We start from the raw sequence: 22359 nt of genomic DNA, 5'->3' as shown, positions 1-22359 counted from the left end.
CAACAGGAGCATCTCAGGACAGAATAGCTTTGATTACTTCTTATTTTTGTTCCTCTGACTTCCTCATTCCTAGACAAGGCAGCCCCTCCTCTTCAACACTCTGCATCTGAACCTCAGTATTTCCCCTTCCTCACCCCTACTCTCCTGATCACAGCTCTTTAGCTGACACTGCAGATTCTGCCTTAAAGTTCAAGTCCCTCATGCACACTAGAGGAATATAAGGAGCTTCTCCATCATACAGAAGGGTAATATTTACCAATGTTCAACCTCAACCATGTCACAATCTCCATGTTCCCTCCCTTGGTCTAAGATGGTGTTAATGTATTTTCTCACAGGATGACTATGGGAATCCAACTGTCTGGTGATGTTCAAAAAAACTTTAAATCTTGCTCAAATCCTTACAGTAAAAAGCAGTCCACAGAGGGGATTTAAAAAAAACTAGAGTTCAATCTAAAACTGGATAGAAATCTGCTATTTTATAATCTAATTAAAAATGGAATTTAAAAGATCTTTTAATAGAGGCATCTTGAATAGGTGGAGAATGCTCAGCATCAACAAGTTATTAAAAGGAAGTTTCAGAGCCATGTAAGGGACAGTTCCCTGACTAGTCACTCAATGAGGCCCTAGCAATACCACCACAACAATCATTTTTGATAGCCCATCACATAAGTACCCTTTTCTGAAATTAATACATAGATTGGTTACAAAATATGGAGTGATCAAACTGAACCTGAGATGGACATTTCCTCCTATTAAATGCTACCTCTCTGCCTGTGATGGTACATGCCTTTAATCTCAGTACTAATGAACCAGAGACAGGTAGATCTCTGAGAGACTGTGGCCAGCATGTTCTACAAAGTGAGTTCCAGGACAGCCAGGACTATGACACAGGGAAACTCAATCTTGGAAAAAAACCAACAACAAAATTTTAAAAACTTAATAACCTGGAATACGTTGTGTAGATTTTGAATGGAGGAATCTCATCTATGGTCCTACCTAACCCTATGCCTTATTGTATGTGCCTGCAAGGCATGATCTACCTATTGTATGATAGTATCATGACCTTTAACGTAATAGGTAACTGCTTTCTTACAGAGTAAGACGTAGGTTTTACTGAGGTCAGATGTTAGGAGAGGAGGGCTCCTCTTTCTGAGGACTAGGGAAGGGAGGGAGAGGGTGTGATGGAGAGAGGGTGGGACTGGGAGGAGATGAGGGAGGGGGCTACAATTGGGATGTAAAATGAACAAATTAAAAATAAATTTTTTTCTTTTTTTTAAGTATTTTTTTTCCTTTATTAATTTATTCTTGTTACATCTCAATGGTTATCCCATCCCTTGTATCCTCCCATTCTTCCCTCCCTCCCATTTCCCCCTTATTCCCCTCCCCTATGACTGTTCCTGAGGGGGACATCCTCTCCCTGTATATGCTCATAGGGTATCAAGTCTCTTCTTGGTAACCTGCTGTCCTTCCTCTGAGTGCCATCAGGTCTCCCCCTCCAGGGGACATGGTCAAAGTTAAGGCACCAGAGTATGTGAGAAAGTAATATCTCACTCTCCACTCTAAACCCCCACCCAAAAATAAATTTTTTAAAAAAGAAATATGTTTTCTTTTCTCCCATGAGCTCTGGAATACAGCAGTGGAAGACATGAAAGTATTAGTAAATTAAAGGCATGTCCAGCAGGTAGAGAAGATGAATTGGGAACAGCTTGTGTTGTGAGCATAAACTAGGTTTGATGTGTGAAAGCTCAACTGACTTTGAATGTCAAAATGAAATGTTGTGAAATATTGCAGGAAAACCGAGCCCTCTGGAACGATTTATCATTATGAATCAAGAGGACCAGAAAAGTTTTTCCTAAAATGCTATGAAAGGAGTGGGATCGCTGGGGACAGGAGAAGAGGACAGAGAGACCTTGATGTGACGGTAATAACAGAACACTTTGAGTCACACTGAGCCTTGACTGTGCCAATGACCAAAGGGTAGAAATAACGCAGAGTAAGGCTGTTTGCAATTATTACATAATAATGAAAGTGGAATGGTGTGGAAGCTGTGAGGTCCACTTTCTTCCTGGCATGACCGAAAGTGTGGGAACGTATTCACAAGCCCTAGCTGCCTTGCTGAGGAGCTCACCTAAGTCCTAGACAGGCTGTGATTTTTTATTTGCTGGTAATTTGCATCTTTTTCTGGCCATTAAACAGAACCCAACTCTTCTTTATTTTAATTAAAATATACCTTTAATATAAATAGAATCATATCACTTTCTTCTTCCTCTTTTCCCTCCGTTCCATCCCAGTTACCCTCCTTTGAATATCTCCCTATTTTTTTGGTCATTATTGTTTTACACACACACACAAACACACACACACACACACACACACACACACACACACACACACACACACCTGTCTTTGTTTTGTTTGTCCATTAGTCCATGGCTGACCACTCTGCACTGAGCAACCAATAAGTTATGTTTTTTCCTCTGACTCTCTTTTAAAGGAGAAACTTTCCTTTTTTAACCCTTTGAGTCTAAATCTTCTCACTTTTTCTCTTCCCTCAGTTACTCTTCTCTCCAGACCACAGCTCCTCAGCTAACACTGCAGATTCTGTCTAACTGCCCAGCCACTAATGCTCACTGTAGGATATTCAATGCTTTCCCTTAAAATATGGGAGTAACATTTACCAATGCTAAGGTAACAGCCTCCCTTCTTCCTCCCTTGGGCTACTATGATGATGTCCTTTATTTCCCTGTTAATGTTCAGGTCATTCAGTCCGGTGATGTGGAGGCTTTGATTTTGTACTGTACATTTCTCAAAAAAAGAAAACAAGATACAAGGTACAAGTGGTGGAGGGGGAGGAGGTCCCCCTCAGTCACAGACAGAGGGGAGGGGAGTAGGGGGGAAGTGGGAGGGAGGGAGGAATAAGAGGATACAAGGGATGGGCTAACAACTGAGATGTAATATGAATAAATTAATAAAAATGGGAAAAAAGATACAAGTGGTGGTAATGACTCACTGACCTCTCCAATCTGAACCCCTATCTCTACAACGGGATATGAGAAGCAATAGTGTAGCCTTGGAGGAAATGCAAATGATCACGAAGACTTACAGAATGTGAGAATACTGAACACTTGGGGAGGTCTATGTTCAGGGAAGTTGTCCTTCTCTCTTCTGGACATGTCGCAACCCCAAAGAGAAGCGCATGCAAATTCTCCATTTACTTACGTTGCACACAATTCTCAGATCCTACTTAATGCCTCTGTATCTGTCTGTTCTGAATGTGTCACAGGACAGTACTTACCTAATAAGTGACACTTGGTGCCCCATTCTTTCATTGAGCACAATTTAAAGGTCATCCACATCTTAATACACAACAGTGTTTTGATGGGTAAAGTCATATTTTCTTGCTTCATGTCAATACTTTAGATGTTTCTGAGACCCAGAAACTAATGTGTGAAAAAGGAGATAAGTAATCCTTTCCCCTGATGAGATCTCATGAACAAGTGGTGTTCCCCCACCAAGTCACCATGAGAACCACGCAGAGAGGCCAGAGGTTATAGCAACTTCCTCTTCTCTGGTCCCTGCATGGAGCTGACTGACTTAGGGCTAAGGGGAGAGCCTGGGACTTCCCAGCAGCCCAGTTATTTCTGTTCCATGCAACTAGCCCTTTGTTTCTTGGTTCACTCCACGTGCTCCCTATTCCTCCTTTCATGGCCTCAAATAGCAATCTCTGCATTACTGAGAAGTGACAGATGTTGGTAAAGTTAAGATGATCTTATTTTCTTTCCAAGACAAAAACAGTGTTCCCCCCACCACAGCACTGGGTTTCATGGAAACATGTTCTTTCCATATAGTGGGGTAAGGAAGACCACAGTCTCAGCTGTGTAGGTTCTGTGTGAAGTGCCTTTGCATTGACAGCGCTTGTCCAGAGCTCTGTGATTCACAGTGTCTATTAGCATTGATGACTGTGAACCATGAGATGCCTATTTCTTCAACAGGATCAAAGTCTAAGGCTTTCAGGCTCTCATGAAATCATGACAGGATCAGAAACATCTTTCAGTGGAGGAAAGTATACTAAATGTGCACAAAGGCCTGTTCCATTTTGGAAAGAGATGGTCAAATGCTAGACAGAAACCCAACAGTGTACCTGGATACTCACTCATGTCCTAACAGTGATACATGTAACATACCCATGATGCTAGCATCATAATCCAACACCACCTCCAGACCAATGCATTATAGGAAACAAATTATTCATGAATGTCTCCTATAAACATAAATACAAAGTCCCCAAAGAACACCATTCATACACCACATAACAAAATCCCAGGAAATGGCAGGTCACACATAAGACGGTGGTCCCACAGGATCATGTCACCTATGGAACTGTATCCATGTGATTTTTATGATGTTCATATAATGAACATATTTCTTAATATGCCTTTATTGTTGGACATGCAAATTTAATCTGATGCTGTGTAACAACATAAATACATCAAGAACCACAAGATTTATCATATTATATAAAGCTAGTTCAACAACCCTAAAACTAATTAATAGCAACACAGTAAAAGTAGAAATGAAAGAATGAAGAGAAATAAAGAAATAGCATTTTCCAGTGCCGTAAACTCATTCATTAGAAACACTCACCATAAGATAGAAAACTCTCTCCGTTAAATAAGATCATACTAAATAAACCTAAAATTAAGATCTTTTTTAAATTTTATTTTATTTTTCTTTAATTAATTTATTCAGATGACAACTCAATTGTTATCCCATCACCTGTATCCTTTTTTAATGGTGAGAAATGAGACATTTCACTTTAATGTAGGAGGAAGACAGCAATGTCTACTCTCTTCATTCACTTTCAATCTTGTTCTTGAAGTCCCAGCTAATAAAGACCAGTAAATGAAGGTTCGCATATTCAGAATGACTGTGTGCATGATTGTCTATGTAGAATTTCATAACTGTTAACTTTGTAGAATTAAGAAGTGGTTATATTTTCCCATTTTATTTGGGTGGGTTTGGTTTGGGTTGTGGTGTGTGTGTATGTGTGTGTGTGTGTGTGTGTGTGTGTGTGTGTGTGTGTGTCTGTGTGTGTGTGTGTGTGTGTGTGTGTGTGTGTGTGTGTGTGTGTGTGTGATGTCAGATTCTCTGGAACTGGAGTTGTGAACCACCATGTGGCTGCCGGCAACTGAACCAAAGTCATCTGCAGGAGCATCCAACGCTCTAAACCAGTTCCCAAATAAATGATTATATCAAAGAGAGTCAAGGTTGATTTATTTACATGTCAATTGTTTTTTCTGTTAAATTTGATTGTTAAATTTGATTGAAAGTATATCAATACCATGTATCATTGCCAGACTTCTTACAAATAGGTTTACATATATCTTGTGAAGTTAGCCACGAAGAGATTATATTATATACAGCAATCAGCAAGTGTCACACATCAGAGCTCTTTTAGAAAGTGATATTACAAAGCCATGTCAACCGTTCTCCCATCAGAGAACTCCCTCAGACACCACTGTGTTGATGGCTGGCAAATCTTTACATTTTAGGAGAAACCACACAATAAGAACGTGGTGAGAATTGGAGTTTGAGGGTCCCAGAGACAGTTTCAGGACCTGATTTTTGTTCAATTATTTTTATTTTGAAATCTGAATTTTGCTCATAGCTACTGTTATCGAGCCAAATGTCTTGTTCTTGGTAGAAAGGACAAAAATCTCAAAATGCAATGGGCAATGTGGCAATTTATAATGAAGAAAAATGTCACATTACGTAAGAGAAAGTGGAAGATAGATGAAGGTAAGGACCCACCAGGCTTTAAAACAGGATCTTTCTTTGTATGTGGTAAGAAGAGAGGAAGCATCAGTCAGCAAAGGCTCACAGCAAGGTGCAGAGAAAGTCCTAATCTGGTGGGGGAGCACTCTACCCCAACACCAAGACCTCTCCCTGAACCCAAAACACACTCTTTCCATTAACAATATTGAAAACAGTTTCCCAAATAAGCCTCAGATTTTCTTACAGAAATACTTGGAATCCTCAGACCTATTTCCCAGAATCTGCCACCCATCTGCACTGCTTTCTCTTCTGTTCATTTCCCAGATATGTATCAGATCTGACTCTGACTGTGCCAAGCCTTTAGCTGCAGAATCCTGAAAACCAGGAAGACCTAGCCAACCAAAAACAACCTGGATGACGTTCTTCACTGTATGATCCTGGGGCTGTGAGCCTGTGGATGAACAGGGCAGGGCAGACAAATGTCACTCCTGCATGAGTGAGTGTCCTCCCATAGAGTCTGATTCCACTGGATAAGGAAGACTTGACTCTCTGGGTCCAGCCCTTAATAAAGACCTCCCATTGCTCACCTGTCTTGGCTTCTGATGAGTTGATAGTCTCAGATGTTCCTGAAAAAAAAACACAAGGAAAAGAGGTAGAATGCCTGACGTACTTAAGAGACCTGAGCCTCTCACATGGGATTCCTGTTATTTCTTTCCTTCCTTGCGTGTTAGTCCCATCACACTACTTCTTGAAGATTCTTTCCCTGCTTTGGCAGAGCTGCCTCTGGTTTTCTTAATGAATCCTATAGCTCCAGTGATCCTTATTTCTTCAGAATATTAGTCTCATCACAAGTGATGAACTTGTGATAAAAAAATGTTGTCCCACTTCAGAATGAAGGAAGCCTCCTTTGCTCTCTGCTCAGTCTGGGATATAGAGGGATGGACATAATCTCCCTTGAGTTACTAGCTGAGGCCCCAAAGGCCAGGGCTGATGGGTACTCCTCAGGGGCTCTTGGAGTCAGGACACAGGAGTATGAGACTTTGTCCCTTTTATGTATAACAGCTACTTCCATGGTGTTTCACCATTTGTTCAGCACCTTATTAATTAAAATATTCTCACAAGGACTTGTAGATATCCTTACAACACACACACACACACACACACACACACACACACACACACACACATTTGTGTGAGATGATAATGATTAAAAAAGAAAAGGCCTTGAATTTGACAGGGATATAGGAGGAGTTGGAAAACACAGAAACATAAAGAAGTGTAAATGATGTAAACACAAGATACATCTATGAAATTCTAGATTACCAAGAAGAGACTTGATACCCTATGAACATATACAGGGGGAGGTAATCCCCCTCAGGAACAGTCATAGGGGAGGGGAGTAAGGGGAAAATGGGAGGGAGGGAAGAATGGGAGGATAGAAGGGATGGGATAACCATTGAGATGTAACAAGAATAAATTAATAAAGGAGAAAAAAACTGTGTACATGATTATGCAGGTGGCTCGGCACCTAAGAAAACTGCGTTTTTCCATAGGACCCAGGTTTGGTTCCCACACAGCAGCTTACAACCATTTGTAACGGCAGCCCTAGAATATTTGATGCCCTCTTCTAGCCTCCAATGGTATTGCATGTAAGTAGTTTACAGACATACATGCAAGCAAAACACCAATACAAATGAAATCATACACACTTGTGTGAGTGTGTGTTCACGTACATGAAAGTAGATGTGAGTAGACTGAGGGAATGTACGGTAACAGAGGGATGAGAGAAAAGGGAAGGGTCGTGGTGTGAATAGGGTAAAACTACACAATATCCCTGTATGAAAGCATCTTTCTAAAACGTATCACTATCTATAACGGGCATACGCCAATAAATAATTTTTGAAGAAGTAGAATTTTTACCTTACTGAGATGACTTTTCTCAGTGAACCAAAAAAATAAAAATTAAATTAAAAGCTATTGGAAAAGAAATAGCCTACATAAATATGGAATAAAATAATGTAGAGAATTAAGGTTTTCTTTTCTTTTGTGTGTTTCATCATTTAAATATAAGTCTCCCCAAAAAAAAACTAACTTGGTGATTCCTAGACAGGTCTGGAGAGACTATGGCCCGGGGGTTTGTGGGGAGCCAAGACCATAGCCAGCAAGCATCTTGGACCTTGGCATAATACATTGAGTGGACCTGGGGCAGGCTGCCTTGTGACCTCTTTCCCTCCTTGCCTCAGGGTACATTCCAGAAGGCTGCCTTGCGACCTCTTCCCCTCCCTCAAGGCACTCTCCAGCCGTTCTCAGTATTCCCGGAATTACAGAGGCCTTCAGAGGACGAGCGAAACAAAGTCTATAGATAACATCTTGTGCTTCCATTTGCTTAAAAATTCCACCCAGCCCCAGAACTACAGGGGCCCTCACCCTGCCAAACTTCCTGACTTCCTGATAGCTTGTAAAAACTGCCCACCCGGATTACCCCACTCAGCCTCCTGCTTTAATGGTATATAATTGCCTGTGAAAAAATAAAATTTGGTCAGCTTGATCAGACTCTTTGACTTGCTGTCCGTTCTTTCTGTCTCTTGTCCCCCATTCTCTCCCTAGGGGTCCAGGAGTCCCAGTTGATTGTCCAGTGGGTCCGGACATGGGTTGAGCTGATTCCTCCTCATGCTCACCACCCATCATGCTTTGGAAGTGTTACTGCCCTTCAGACTCTGGAAGTGTGACTTCAGAAGAGGCAGAAACCGCACTTAGCTACCCGTTCCCTTGACAGCAAAGCCCGTGGGATATAGTTTAGGATCACAACAAATGATTGAGTCATCCTAGGTGGGGCCGCCTCACCTAATATGCTTATCTCCAAGGGGTCACTGGGCATGGACCACTTCTGTGGATTTCTTTTGTAGCAACCACAGCATCTGATTGTCTCCCTGTTGCTAGATGTTATAGTGCTCACAGAAAACATGGCTTGCAAATGCCCAGTGAAAATACACTGTGAGTCCAGGGTTCTGGAGAACTTGGGTTCTTCTTCCTTGGTCAGAATAAACCCATTATATCTCTTCCATGAGACACATTGAAGGGTCCAGAGTTCACAACTGGGCTATTTGGATCGACAATCTAGGTTTGCTGTAGGGGTCTCCTAGGAGAGACAGAGAGAACGTGTTAATTGACTCACAGCTTCCACACTGTCCCATAGTGATGCGTTTTGAGTGAGAGCACCCATTTCCTAAGATTAGGGTTGAGACTGGAGATCCTACATCATATGTGCCATCAGCAGCAGGCGAGTCACTATGCTCTGATAAATCACCACCGGTTTCATAATAACAGCATATAACCCTCAATGGTGCTGTTCAATAGAGGAACTCAGCTTTGTTCCCAGCCTCAAGTGAAGTCTATTTGCACCAGCAGTCTGGACTTCTCTTTTTATATGCTTGGTACTTGTGAGCCCTGGAGGTCCCCTCACATGAGTTGGTCATCTTCATACCTCTGAGGACCAAGCACCCTGGCTGAGCCCTGCTTTGAGGTGGATCCTTGCAAGGAAATCAGAGCCTCAGTCCTAGATCCGCCCCATGCAGATCTCACTGTTCAGTCTGGGGACACTCTTGGTTTCTCCAGGATTAATTCACATCTGCTGCTCTCCATTGCTTCCAGGAGACTGCAGCTCACATGGGGCTTCATTGTGGGAACGGGCCCAGAAGAGAACACAGAAAAACTGGAAAAAGGAAACAGCTGTTCTCACGGTTCTGGGTGTGGTTTCCTCTGGAGAACAGCCTTGTGGGTGGAACCACCTCTTTCCTTAGCAACATCACCATTTCCATCTCTCTCTGGAAACAACCGCAAGGGCTATTTTTAATCTTCTTTCTGTTTGTGGTTTTTGGGGACAGAATTCCTCATGGTAGGATCAGGCCTGATGCCTCCATAATATTTGTATGGCACACATTTCCCCTGCCAGTTAGAACAGTAGCATGTCATCTCTGAACTTCCTCATTTGGAGCAATTTGTGACTACCCATGGCATTATGGTGTCTAAGACTTTCAGAATCTCAGCCATCACTGTTCCCAACCCAAGGTACAAGACATGTGTGGAACATTAGAAGCACACACTGTTGCATAATGGATGTGTCCCCCCCATACTCTGAGAATTTATAGATTATAATATGTGTGAAATCTGTAGAACATCATGATCAGAGGGAGAAGAAGAGAGAGAGAGAGAAAAATCCCTGAATGAAAAGGGCCTGATTTCCCACACCATAGGGCAGATCCGGGAGGACAGTGGGTGCTGAGTACATGGCTCAGTGTTAAGAGCGATTGCTGCACAAGCATGGAGATCTGAGTTTGAATCCCCAGAGTTCATGTAAGAAGCCAGGCATGGCCACACAAGCCAGTAAATCTAGTTCTGTCTAGGACGGAGATGGAGAAATTGTTGGGGCTCCCAGCCTTGTTCCAAGTCCACTAAGAAACCGAGTTTCATGGGAGTCATGTGGAGAAGGATAGCACAGAATACCCGGCCTTATCGTGTGGTTGTGCATTCAGAAACACCAATGCATAAACACACTAAAAATGGGTGATGTTAGATAGAGGCTTACTTTGTTCTTTTTGTAATTGTATTAAGTTTATGCTTCAGTTTTCATTTGAGATATTGTCTACGTCTTAGTTTTTTGTTGAGCGCCTTTTTTTGGGTTTGTACTTTTGTTTTGTTTTGTTTGGGGTTTTGTTGTTTGTTTGTTGGTTGGTTGTTGGTTTTTCTTTTCTTTTTCTTTTTTAATTAGAAGATACTTCTTTTATTCATTTTTTAAAATTGATTATAATTTATTCAGATTACATCCTGATTTTTATCCCCTGACTTCTGTCTTTCCGTGCCCATCCTCCCTCCCTCTTCTGCCGTATTTCCCCTCCCCTAGATCTCAAACCAAAAGGGATCATTTCCCCCACTATACGACCACAACCTATCAGGTCTCATCCAGATAGCTTGCATCCCCTTCCTCTGTGTGCCACCGGGGCGCCACAGGTTAGTTGGTTTTTCGAGACAGGGTTTCTCTTGTAGTCCTTGGCTGTCTTGGACTTTCTTTGTTGACCAGGCTGTCCTTGAACTCACAAAGATCTGTCTGCCTGTGTCTCCCACGTGCCAGGATTAAAGGAGTGTGCCACCATATCTGGTTTGTTTAGTACTTTTGCTTTAGTTTTGTTTTTTTGAGACAGGGTTTCTCTGTGTAGCCTTGGCTGTCCTGGACTCGCTTTGTAGACCAGGCTGGCCTCAAACTCACAGCAATCCGCCTGCCTCTGCCTCCCAAGTGCTGGGATTAAAAGCATGCACCACCACTGCCCAGCTTGCTTAGTACTTTTAAATATTTATTTTTATTATTTATGTGTGTGTGTGTGTGTGTGTGCACGTGCGCATGCACATGCAGGTGCACACAGACATGTGTGGGAAGGGTGGGGAGATATGCACAAGTGAGTTTTAGTGCATGTCAGAAGCCATGGAGCTAGACTTCCAGGTAGTGGTAGTAAGTCTGACATATCTGCTAAAAGCTAAACTTGGGTCCCTCTTGAAGAGATACCAGGATGTCCTCTAACTTTTGTCAATCCTCCTACCTCTGCCTCCTTAGTGCTAGGATTACAAACTTGCACCATTTAATCCAGGTGATTTAGAATATTTGTTTATTGTGTTCACTAGCCAAACCAAAAAAAAAAAAAAAAAAAAAAAGATCCACTCTAGGAAGATTCTCTACCTCAGCATCATATATGGGGGAAATCCCAGGAAATACACCTTTCCTTTGTGTCACATGATCCTCAGAGGCCACCTAGTATTCTCCGCTTTGGCTCCTGGGTTCACAAATTCTGCTGATCAAAAGACAACAGCAGCATTTTTCTTTGTATCAACATCAATAATTTCCACAACCTATATCTATAATTTCTTATTTCCCTATGCGCATCATTTTTATACATTGAGCATAACAGGAAACGCACGGTGAACAGGATATCTCAAACTTGATACTAAAACCATTGCAAAGGGGGTAGTCCCACGATCTATGAGGCTCAGCAACATACCAACCTCTTCCTTCTACATATTCCAGTCATCCCTACTATGTCATGGTATCTTCTTTTCATGGTATCTGGATTCCCTGGCCTGAGAATAAGTGATGGAATGTTTCCTCTGTTTGAACCCAGAGCCTCTTGTATGCTAAACAGGTGCTCTACCTGAGCTACGTTCTCGGCTGAGATGTTCCTCTTGAACCAACAAGCCTACACTCAGTGCCCTGGACTCATTTACGCTGTCCTCCCTACAGGCATCAGGAAGCAGGTGCTGCCCTCTGCTGGTAAAAATGAGCTGCATGACTTGTGGCCTGACCTGCCTTCTTCTGCGATAGGTCAGATGTTGAGCCACAGCTATAGCAACATAGTCCCTGATTTAAAAAAAAAAAACCAAAGCAACTCCCCCAGAAACTTGCATCTGTGCTGATCCATCACTCTTGTCCCACGTTGCTGCATCCATGGTTCACCCTTCATGTACCGCAGTTACTGAGCGCGTACCTGGTAGACTCTGCTAGCTCGGGTCTGCCATCCTCTGTGTCCATCAGTGCCCCTAATTGAAGACTCCTGTTACCACTCGCGGCTCTCTAAGTGCTGGTGTTACTCCCCTGACAGGCACTCTGCACAAGGTGTGTTTGGTTTCTTTGGGTACACCCGGTGAGTACAAGTCTCCAATGCTGTTTGTACAAGACCACGAGAAGTCCCTGAGCCTGGATATTTTGTTTTTGTTTTTTTGTCTTTTTGTTTTGTTTTGTTCTGTTTTGTTTTGTTTTGAAACAAGGTTTCTCTGTGTGGCCTTGGCTGTTCTGGACTCGCTATGTAGACCACGCTGGCCTCAAACTCACAGCGATTCACCTTCCTCTGCCTCCCAAGTGCTGGAATTAAAGGCGTGCTCCACCACGCTTGGCTGTTAGCCTGGATATCTATTTTTTTTAGAATGTCTAAGAAAATTGTTTATTAAAATATGTCCCCTAAGAACAAGGCCCTCTGAGTCAACTAAGCAAGGCTCATAGGAACCCACAGGGACTGATGCAGCATGCACAGGGTCTACATGGGTCTGTACCACGTCCTCTGTGTATATATTATGGCTTTCAGTTTAGTGGGGTTTTTTATTAATTAATTTATACCGATTACAACACAATTGTTCTCCCATCACTTGTATCCACCTGTTCCTCCATCCCTCCCACCCTCACCCTATTCCCCTCCCCTAGGTCCATGATCAAGGGGGACCTCCTCCCCCACTTTATGGTCACAGGCTATCAAGTCTCATCTTGGTAGCCCACCTATTCTTTCTCTGAGTGCCACTAGGGCTCCCCAGCAAGGGGAGGTCATTAAATATGAGGCACCAGAGTTCATGTCAGAGTTAGTCTCTGCTCTCCACATAACTGTGGAGAATGTCCTGTCCATTAGCTAGATCAGAGTAGAGGTTCAGTGTTTACTACTTGTATTGTCCTTGGTTAATGCAACAACCATGTTCATAGCAGCCTTACTCATAATAGCTAGAACCTGGAAACAGCCTAAATGCCCCTCAGTGGAAGAATGGATAAAGAAATTGTGGTACATTTACACTATGGAATACTACTCAACTATAAAAAACAAAGAAATCCAGAAATTTATGGATAAATGGAGAGAAATAGAAACGATCATACTGAGGGAGTTAACCCAGAAGCAGAAAGACTCCCGTAGTATATACACACTTATAATTGGACACTAGCCCAAAAGGCATGTCCCATGAAAGTCTTGCATGCTAAACAGGTGCTGTAGCTGAGCTACATCCTCAGCTGAGATGCTCTGAACTCATTCACACTGTCCTCCCCACACGCATCAAGGAGCAGGCGCTGCCCTCTGCTGGTAAAGATGAGCTACATGACTTGTGGCCTGTGTCCCAAAGGAGATTGGGACAGATGTGAGGACATCCCACTGGGACTCTATGTAAGACAAATATAGGAGATGGGGAAGTAGAAGGATCCAGAGGATCTCAGAAACCTGCAAGAAGAACATCGTGATGGGTGGATCAGGGTCCAGAGGTGTCTGCTCAAACTAGAGCCTGGATATCTTAAATGGTGGTTATTGGGGGGGGGGGGTTGACATCCCTGAGGCTATAGAAATCAGATAATATTGATTTGGATCATGGGTCTTAGAATGTTTCCTGAAGACCTCATGGGTAGATGGTGACTTTTTAATCTATCTTTCTAACCAGGGTAGAGCATTATTTGGACTTGAGGCTGACAAACACATTAAGGCTTCTGCTCTTTGTGGGAGAATGATCTGGAAAGGAGCGTGTTTCCAGACCTGACACCATGTCAGCCAGTCAAATCAGCATCACATACCTGGTCTCACGTCTTCCTCCAAATATCAGTGTGCATATCTGTGGTGGCTTGCCTAAGAACAGCTCACATAGATTTATATATTTGAGTGCTCAGTCATAAAGGAGTGGAAATCTTTGCCTGGATTAGAAGGATTTCAACAAGGTGGCCTTGTTGAAGAAAGTGTATCGCTGGGGGCGGGGTCTGGCGTTAAGATGTGAGGTGTGAGGTTTCAAAAGCCCATGCCAGACCCGGTCACTCATTCTCTTCACCTGCAGGTCAGGATTTTAGCTCTCAGCGACTGGTCTAGCACCATATGTGGCCCCACTGTGATAATAATGGATTAAACCTCTGAAAGTGTAAATAATCCCTTAGTTAAATGCTTTTCTCTTATAAGAGTTGCCTCAATTAAATGGGTCTCTTCACAGCAATAACAGAGATTAAGACAGTATCCAACTAAGAAGAGACTTGATACCCTATGAGCATATAAAGGGGGAGGAAGCCCCCTCAGTCACAGTCATAGGGGAGGGGAGTAAGGAGAAAATGGGAGGGAGGGAGAGAGGAATGGGGGGATACAAGGGATGGGATAACCATTGAGATATAATATGAGTGAATTAATAAAATAAAATTTAAAAAACAGACAGTATCCAAGAGAAAAATGGAGAGTGCATGTGGAGCCTCTGCTTGAGTTCTGCAGATGCCCCAGTTATACTCAAGCACAAAGAATTATTGCAAAGTTGCTAGGCTACTCCTGTCCTTTCTGTTGCATTCTTCAGCCTCGCTGAACTGTAGGCATTCGCTGCGTGCATCTGAGTCACATTAGAACATAGTTTATTTCTGTTAGTTGGCCTGAGAATCACTATCTGTACGACTGTTGCTTTGGAACTGTGCACTGAAGCCTGCACTCCCTGGTGGGCTTCACAACTGAAGACAATGAGCTCCCCTTCCTGAGAATCCATCAAAAGTGCAAGATGGGGCAAGAAAGAGACATGAGTGTGGAAAAGCGGCTTGTCGCGGGTAGGTAATCAAGTTGGAGAGAGATTAGAAAGAAGGGAGAGTATGATAGTTTTAATATGACCTCCAATATGACCTCCATAGTCTCAAGAACTTGACCACTTATCCCCAGGTGGTGGCACTGTTTGGAGAACTTGAGGAGGTGTGTAGCCTTGGAGGAAGTATGTCACTGGATGACCATAACCCATTGGGGAATAAGGGTCCCCAATGGTAAGGCACCTAATGGGAGGACTGGGGGTTGAGGAATAAAGATAACAAGAAATAAAGACGGCAAAAAGCAATGATTAGGACTGGGACCAAGAGGTCCTGCAAAAGCTGATGGCTTAGGCAAAGCAAGTTTAAGAAGTACAGCATCATATGTGCTATTTGTAGGGGGATATTGGGTCAATGTCAGTGGATAGCTAAATCGGACAACGTTGTCATAGAGAACACAGAATACCACAGACAGAGATGCCTTAGTTGTGATCATCACAGCCCAGGAATGAAAATCAAGTGTCCAGAAACCACAACTTTGACTCTTTAAAGATACTGGCTCCAGCCCCAGACCAGCCTTGCCAAGTCGGCTACTAAACAAGGACACAGAACTGATAATACTGCCCTTTTTCCTTTCATTGGGGCCTCTGAGAAAACCTTGGGTAGGTCTGGCTCCCAACAACTGGAAATGGGTTTTGAAAGTTTAAAGACTAGAGATGGTCAGTAGAAGGGTGGATAAAGAAACTGTGGTACACTTACACTACGGAATACCACTCAGCTATTAAAAGCAGGGAATTCCTGAAATTTGTGGACAAATGGATTGAACTAGAAATGATCATAATGAGTGAGTTAACCCAGAAGCAGAAAAGGTCAAATGGTATATACTCACTTATATCTGGACACTAGCCCAAGGGACATGTCCCATGAAAGTCTTCACTTACCAAGAAAGTGGGACAAAGGGGAAGACTTCCTGTTGGGACTCTAGGTGAGAGAAGCAAGGGAGAATGGGGAAATAGAAGGATCCAGAGGGTCCTAGAATCCTACAAGAAGAACATTATGACAGGCGGATCTGGGCCCAGGGGTCCTGCTCAAATATGACACCAGCCAAGGTCAATACATGCAGTAAACTTTGAACCCCTACCCAGATCTAGGCAATGGAAAGAAAATTCTCCACAGTTGAGTGGAGAGTGGGGTATGACTTTCACATGAACTCTGGTGCCCCATATTTGACCACGTCCCCTGGATGGGGAAGCCTGGTGGCACTCAGAGGAAGGATAGCAGGCTACCAAGAAGAGACTTGATACCCTATGAGCATATACAGGGGGAGGAGGTCCCTCTCAGTCACAGTCATAGGGGAGGGGAGTAAGGGGAAAATGGGAGGGAGGGAGGAATGGGAGGATACAAAGGATGGAATAACAATTGAGATGTAATATGAATACATTAATAAAATATATATTTTCAAAGAAGACTTGAGCTGGGGGTGGTGGCACATGCCTTTAATCCCAGCACTCGGGACGCAGGGGCAGGTGGATCCCTGTGAGTTTGAGGCCAGCCTGGTCTACAAAGCGAGTCCAGGGAAGTCAAGGCTAAACAGAGAGACCCTGTCTCGAAAAATCAGGAAAAAAAAGATTAAAGTTTAAAGACTTGATCCATTTCCAGTTTCAGTTTGCTTTTTTCTGTTTGTGGTTCAAGAGATGAGCTCAGCATCCCGCTCCATCTACCATACCTGCATGCTGCCTCTGTCCTGCCATTATGAACTCTAACCCTTCAGAACTGAGCACCAGAATAAACTCTCTTATATGTTACCTTGCTCATGGTGTTTTATTACAACAGCAGTAAAGTAATGCATAAGCTGGTAGCAGAGAGTTGGCTGTTGCTGTGGAGGCCAGCCTGGTCTACAAAGCCAGTCCAGGACAGCCAAGGGATACACAGAGAAACTCTGTCTTGGAAAAAAAAGAAGAAGAAGAAGAAGAAGTTGTGTTCTATAAACAAGCTTAACAGGACATGCTAATGTGAGCCTGGAAAGCAGTTCTGAGACCAAAGCAGACTGAAGAAACTTGACTCAAGAGGTTTCAAGGGAGTCAAGGAGTTTAACTGTAACTGGGCTAGAGACCATCCCTGCAATATTTGGGCAACTGATCTGGCTTTATTCTGCCCATACCAAGAATTTGTGTGATGTGAAAATAAAATATAATGGGCTAATGTCTTTGGTGGAAGCAAAATAATATTGAATCTGAGTTGTGGTTGTTTTTAATGCATGTTTGTCAGATCTACAATGAAAAAGAGGAAGCCAATGAGCAGCACTCTATGTTTTTTTTTTTTGCTTCACTTTTGGCCTGCAGTTCTGTCCTGCTTGAGTTCCTGACTTCCTTTCAGGATCGTCAGTGACCTGGGAGCTGTACGGTGAAACAACCTTTCCCTCCCCCACATCGCTTTTGTACATGATGCCTCATCACAGAAATAGAAAATTAACTAGGATAAGGTGTTACGGTAATCAGCGTGCTCCTCCTTGTCGATGAGGAGACTGACATGTATGAGGAGATATTTTATTGTTAGTGGTGCATAGACGTGTTAGCAAATTTAATCCAATGCATATAAAAGATTTATACACCACCAACAAGGGGTTTACACAGGCTTGTAAACATGGGTTGGTTGGAAACTAATTAATACCATCGGTTACATCAGCAAGGAAACACTGAAAGCGTGCATGGATGAAGTCATTCATGTAGATTTAAAAAAATAGCATTTGTCACATTCCCAGAATCATTGATCGTGACCAATCACAGAAAATTGGGGACAGGCACGTTTTTCTATCGGAATAAGATAATACAGTAAGACTGAAGTTAACATATTTAACAAGGATAACTTAGGAATCTCATTTTAAATCAGGAAGAAGGCAGCACCAACCCTTCTCTCCGTAAGTTGTTCTGCTTTGCGCTTGAAGCCCTAACTGTTGCAGTGAGGTCAGTAAGTGAACTAAAGGTTCAGATACCCAGCAGGAATTATAAGTGCCATTGCAGATCCCACAGAAATTAACGATTTTTCAAAAATGACTTTGTAGAACTAGGCAAAATGTAGAGTAAACTGGTTCAAGATTGGTTCGTTTACATAAAGGCTAGCAGTGAAGACTGAAATTTGAAATTTAAAAATATGTCTGATCCATACATCAACTTTAGACTCCACATAAATGACAGTCTGCTGGTGTTATGAAGTTGCCTATGGTGTGATTATATACTGAAATTAGGAAACGCCATTCATACAAGAATTTATGGGAGAGGATATTTATTTTTTTCCAAATTCATTATAAGAGTACTATATTTTACATCATTTCTACACCTTTCTTTTTTCCCCAAGACCTCCTATGTTTCCTCATACTCTTTTTTTCAAATTCATGACCTCTTCTCTAATTATTATTAAGAAAAATGATGTTTTCATATCCATGTAAGCAGTATCCCTCCAGAGTGTTCCTTCAAATGCAGATGTGTTGCTTGCAAGCCTTTATATTTAAAAAAAAACTACACAAAGAACATGTGCTGAAAGCAGAGAGTTCAAAAAAAAAACAGCGTTGTGCCACCATTTACATTAGGCTACTGCTTTGCATTTTGGGATCTGAGTTTTGAGCATTATTTTTTGCTGTCTCAGCCAACTTCTTTGTTTTCAGTAGAGAAGACAATGACTCATGATGCAGGTGGAGAATGGGATAGCATACAATAAAGTAAAATGTTGCCTATTGGGAGGCTGGGGACAGAAGATACGCAGATTAGGTCCCAAACCTGACTGATGGGATGGGATCATCCCTCCCTCCAGTCACTGGGGGTGAGAGGAGAGAGCAGTTAATTAGCTAAAGTGTACTTTAGGTGAAGAGATAGCATCATGATTTGATCTAGAAGGCCTCCCCGCCACGATACCCAGATGTTTCCTTACACTCGATTCACATTTGCTCCCTGGATATTCTATGAAAACGGTTCCCCCGCTGTAAGCCCCAGATTTAAAAGAACCGCATGAAATCCTTGGACCTATTCCCAGGTCTTTGCCATCATGAAAGTAACAGTATTTTCTCTCCTGGCTGCACGTTGGGTTCGTCTTTGGCTGTGCTGAGCTTCACACAGCAGAATGCCAAGACACACAAGGACCAAGGCTGACACCCCAATCCTGATGAGATTCTCCATTGTGTGATCCCAGGGCTGTGAAACTGGAGGTTGTAGAAAAAGAGGTCACAGAGATCAGGGCAGATGAAGGTCACCCCAGGAGTCTGCTTACCCTGGACGGAACTTAAGCTTCTGTATTGACTCCTGAGGATGAAATTTTTCACTCACCTGTCTTGGGGTCTGACATATTTGGTGATGTCCAGAGGGGCTGAGCAGCTTCTAAGAACCAAAGGGGAAAAAAGAATGATGTGCGAAATATTTGAAACCAAAGGGTTCCTCCTAGGTCCTGTGTTATGGAATACTACTCAGCTATTAAAAACAAGGAATTCCCGAAATTTGTGGACAAATGGATTGATCTAGAAATTATCATAATGAGTGAGTTCACCCAGAAGCAAAAGGAAACAAACAGTATATACTCACTTATATCGAGACACTAGTCCAAGGGATACGTACCAGGAAAAACTTTACTTACCAGGAAAGTGGGTCAGAGGAGAGGACATCCTATTGAGACTTTAGGCAAGAGTAGCATGGAAGAATGGGGAAATAGTAGGACCCACAGGGTCCTGGAAACCTACAAGAAGAACTTTATGACAGGCAGATCTGGGTCCTGGGGTCCTCCTCAAACTAAGGCACCAGCCAAGGAGAATATAGACAGTAAACTTCAAACCCCTACCAAGACCTAGCCGACAAACAATATTCTCCATCGTTGAGTGGAGAGTGAAATCTGACTCTCACACGAACTCTGGTGCCCCTTTTCTGACTATGTCCCCTGGATGGGGAGGCCTGATGGCACTCAGAGGAAGGATAGCAAGTTACCAAGAAGAGACTCGACATCCTAAGAGCATATATAGGGGGAGGAGGTCTCCCTCAATCACAGACATAGGGGAGGGGAGAAGGGGGGGAAATGGGAGGGAGGGAAGAATGGGAGGAAACAGGGGAAGGGCTAACAATCTAGATGTAATATGAATAAATTAATTTTTTAAAAAAGATCAAATAAAGAAAAAAAAGCTAAGTCAGGTGTGGTGGGGCACACCTTTAATCCCAGCACTTGGGAAGCAGAGGCAGGAAGATTTCTGTGAGTTAGAGGCCAGCCTGGACTACGTAGTGGATTCCAGCCAGCCAGGCCTGCATAGTGAGACCCTCTCTCAAAAGCCCCCCACCTTCTCTCGTGTGCAGGATTCAGAGGCCATTGCAGAAATTTACAACTGGTCAAAATACAAAGAGCAACTGACTGTGAGGCGTCTGCCCCAGCTGATACAGTTGCAATACAACCTCTACACCTAAAGCTCAGGAAATACCACAGAAGAGAGCTCAGAAAGTGTCTAAGGACCAGAGGACTAGGACAGCTGCTGTGAGAGAGTATCTTCTATTTATGGCAAGGGGTTGCACCCATGACCTAAAAAAAAAAAAAACCCAATTGCCTCAGCAAGAACTGAATGATAACATCAGTTGCCACGCCAGTGTGGATGGGTGAAATCTCACAAGATTCCCACCCTTAGATGAGTAAGCTACAGAGAAAAATTCAGTCTTTTACGGAGAGGAGCCCCAGGTAGGTTATCCAAGCCCAAGTGGGGGAGCCCTAAACACAAATACATATGAGCTACACAAAATGTAAATGTAGCTTCGTGGTTATATTTATATATATGCATACAAGCAGCATAATACTTCAAGAAAAGGTCATGATTGGAGAGGGAGTGAAAGATACACTAAAGGATCTTGAGGAAGAGAGGTAGGGATATAAATAGTCCTCTCTTTTTTTTTTTAGATTTGTTTACTTATTTATTATCTATGAATGCAACGCTCTGCCTGCATGTACACCTGCACGCCACAAGAGGGCAGCATATCTCATTACAGATGGCTGTGAACCACCATGTGGTTGCTGGAAATTGAACTCAGGACCTCTGGAAGAGCACCCACTGCCCTTAACCTCTGAGCCATCTCTCCAGCCCGGCATAAATAATTCTGATGCAGTTCTTACGTGTGAAATTCTTTTTTAAATTGAAATGAAAATTTAAAAAACAAAGACGGGAAAGAATTTGAAGTTGTTATTCATGCTGGTTATCTGTAACATTTTTACAAAAGGTCCAAATTTCTTAGTTTTTATTTGTTTGTTTGAGACGGAGTCTCTTTCTGTAGCCTTAGATGTCCTAAAACTTGCTAGGTAAACCAGCTAGTCTTGAACTCATGTAAATATGTCTGCCTTTGCCTCTTGGGTCCTGTCATTAAAGGTGTGCACCACCAAGTCTGGCAAGTCAAAATGTCTTAATTTATTTTCCTACTCTGTTTCTCTCTCACTCCCTTCATCCCTCTCTCCCTCATTCACCTCTTTCTTTCTTTCTTTCTTCCTTCCTTCCTTCCTTTCTTCCTTCCTTCCTTCCTTCCTTCCTTTCTTTCTGTACATCTGTCTGCTATCGTTGGTTTTCTTATTTTCTTCCTTCCTTTTCCTTCCTTCCTTCCTTCCTTCCTTCCTTCCTTCCTGTCTTTTGACTTCTTTTCTCCTTTTTTTCTTTTCTGTGTGATAGAGTTTTATGTAGCCCAGACTGGTTTTCAACTTACTATGTGGCCTAGGATGACTTTGAATTTCTGACCCTCCTGCTTCCCCTTTCTGAGTGCTGAGGTTACAGATACCAATGACGGTTCCCAGTTTATTTAGTGCCAGAGTCTCCTGCAATGACTCTCCCAACTAAGCTCCACCTTTGGCCCTGTTTCCTACGTGGTTTTTTTTTCCCTTTCCTGTACATGTACATTACTCTCCTCACACAACTTGATCCAGTTCCACATTAACCCTCCCTGTTCTGCAGGAGGTTCCTACTGGTCCCCCCACGAGATGCTTCGGAGCCACTCTCATCTTTGCCTTCAAAATTTGCATCAGAGTCGCCTTATAATCAAGTTTTCCTGAATTTCACTGAAACATACAATTAGAGGCAACGAGCGAGCCCTTGAGCACAGACAGAACAGGCCTTAAGTTCTGTAGAGGGATTTTGGTGTGACAACAGGTAGGGTGGTGGGTTTCAAAAACTACAGCATCCTTAGGTGTCCTCAAAAGGGAGGACACAGCACTCCTAAAGAATTCTGCCTGATACTGCTGAGCTAGGGGATATTGATCTTAGACAC

The 22359-nt window shown here is 42.8% G+C and overlaps 1 protein-coding gene across 4 annotated transcripts in view; it reads right to left on the bottom strand.

Annotated features, from left to right (window-relative positions):
* Window positions 1-22359, bottom strand: part of LOC311591278 (leukocyte immunoglobulin-like receptor subfamily A member 5) — a 99201-nt gene that overhangs the window by 74369 nt on the left and 2473 nt on the right. Inside the window, exons 5-6 of one of the 4 annotated variants that reach the window (XM_084770739.1) lie at window positions 19414-19464; window positions 18961-19289 (exon numbers count right to left, since the gene is read on the bottom strand). The exons of 2 other annotated variants lie outside the window; for them this stretch is intronic. In XM_084770739.1, the coding sequence (XP_084626865.1) occupies window positions 19114-19289; window positions 19414-19464 (227 nt within the window). In that variant the 3' untranslated portion in view covers window positions 18961-19113. Of the gene's footprint in view, window positions 1-18960; window positions 19290-19413; window positions 19465-19728; window positions 19817-22359 lie in introns of those variants that run through there. One more of the 4 variants, XM_084770741.1, reaches the window with a different exon arrangement.

The sequence above is a fragment of the Acomys minous genome (assembly GCF_964271855.1).
Source record: "Acomys minous genome assembly, chromosome: 20".
Classification (NCBI taxonomy): Eukaryota; Metazoa; Chordata; class Mammalia; order Rodentia; family Muridae; genus Acomys; species Acomys minous.
This window is presented reverse-complemented; position numbering and strand designations above follow the sequence as displayed.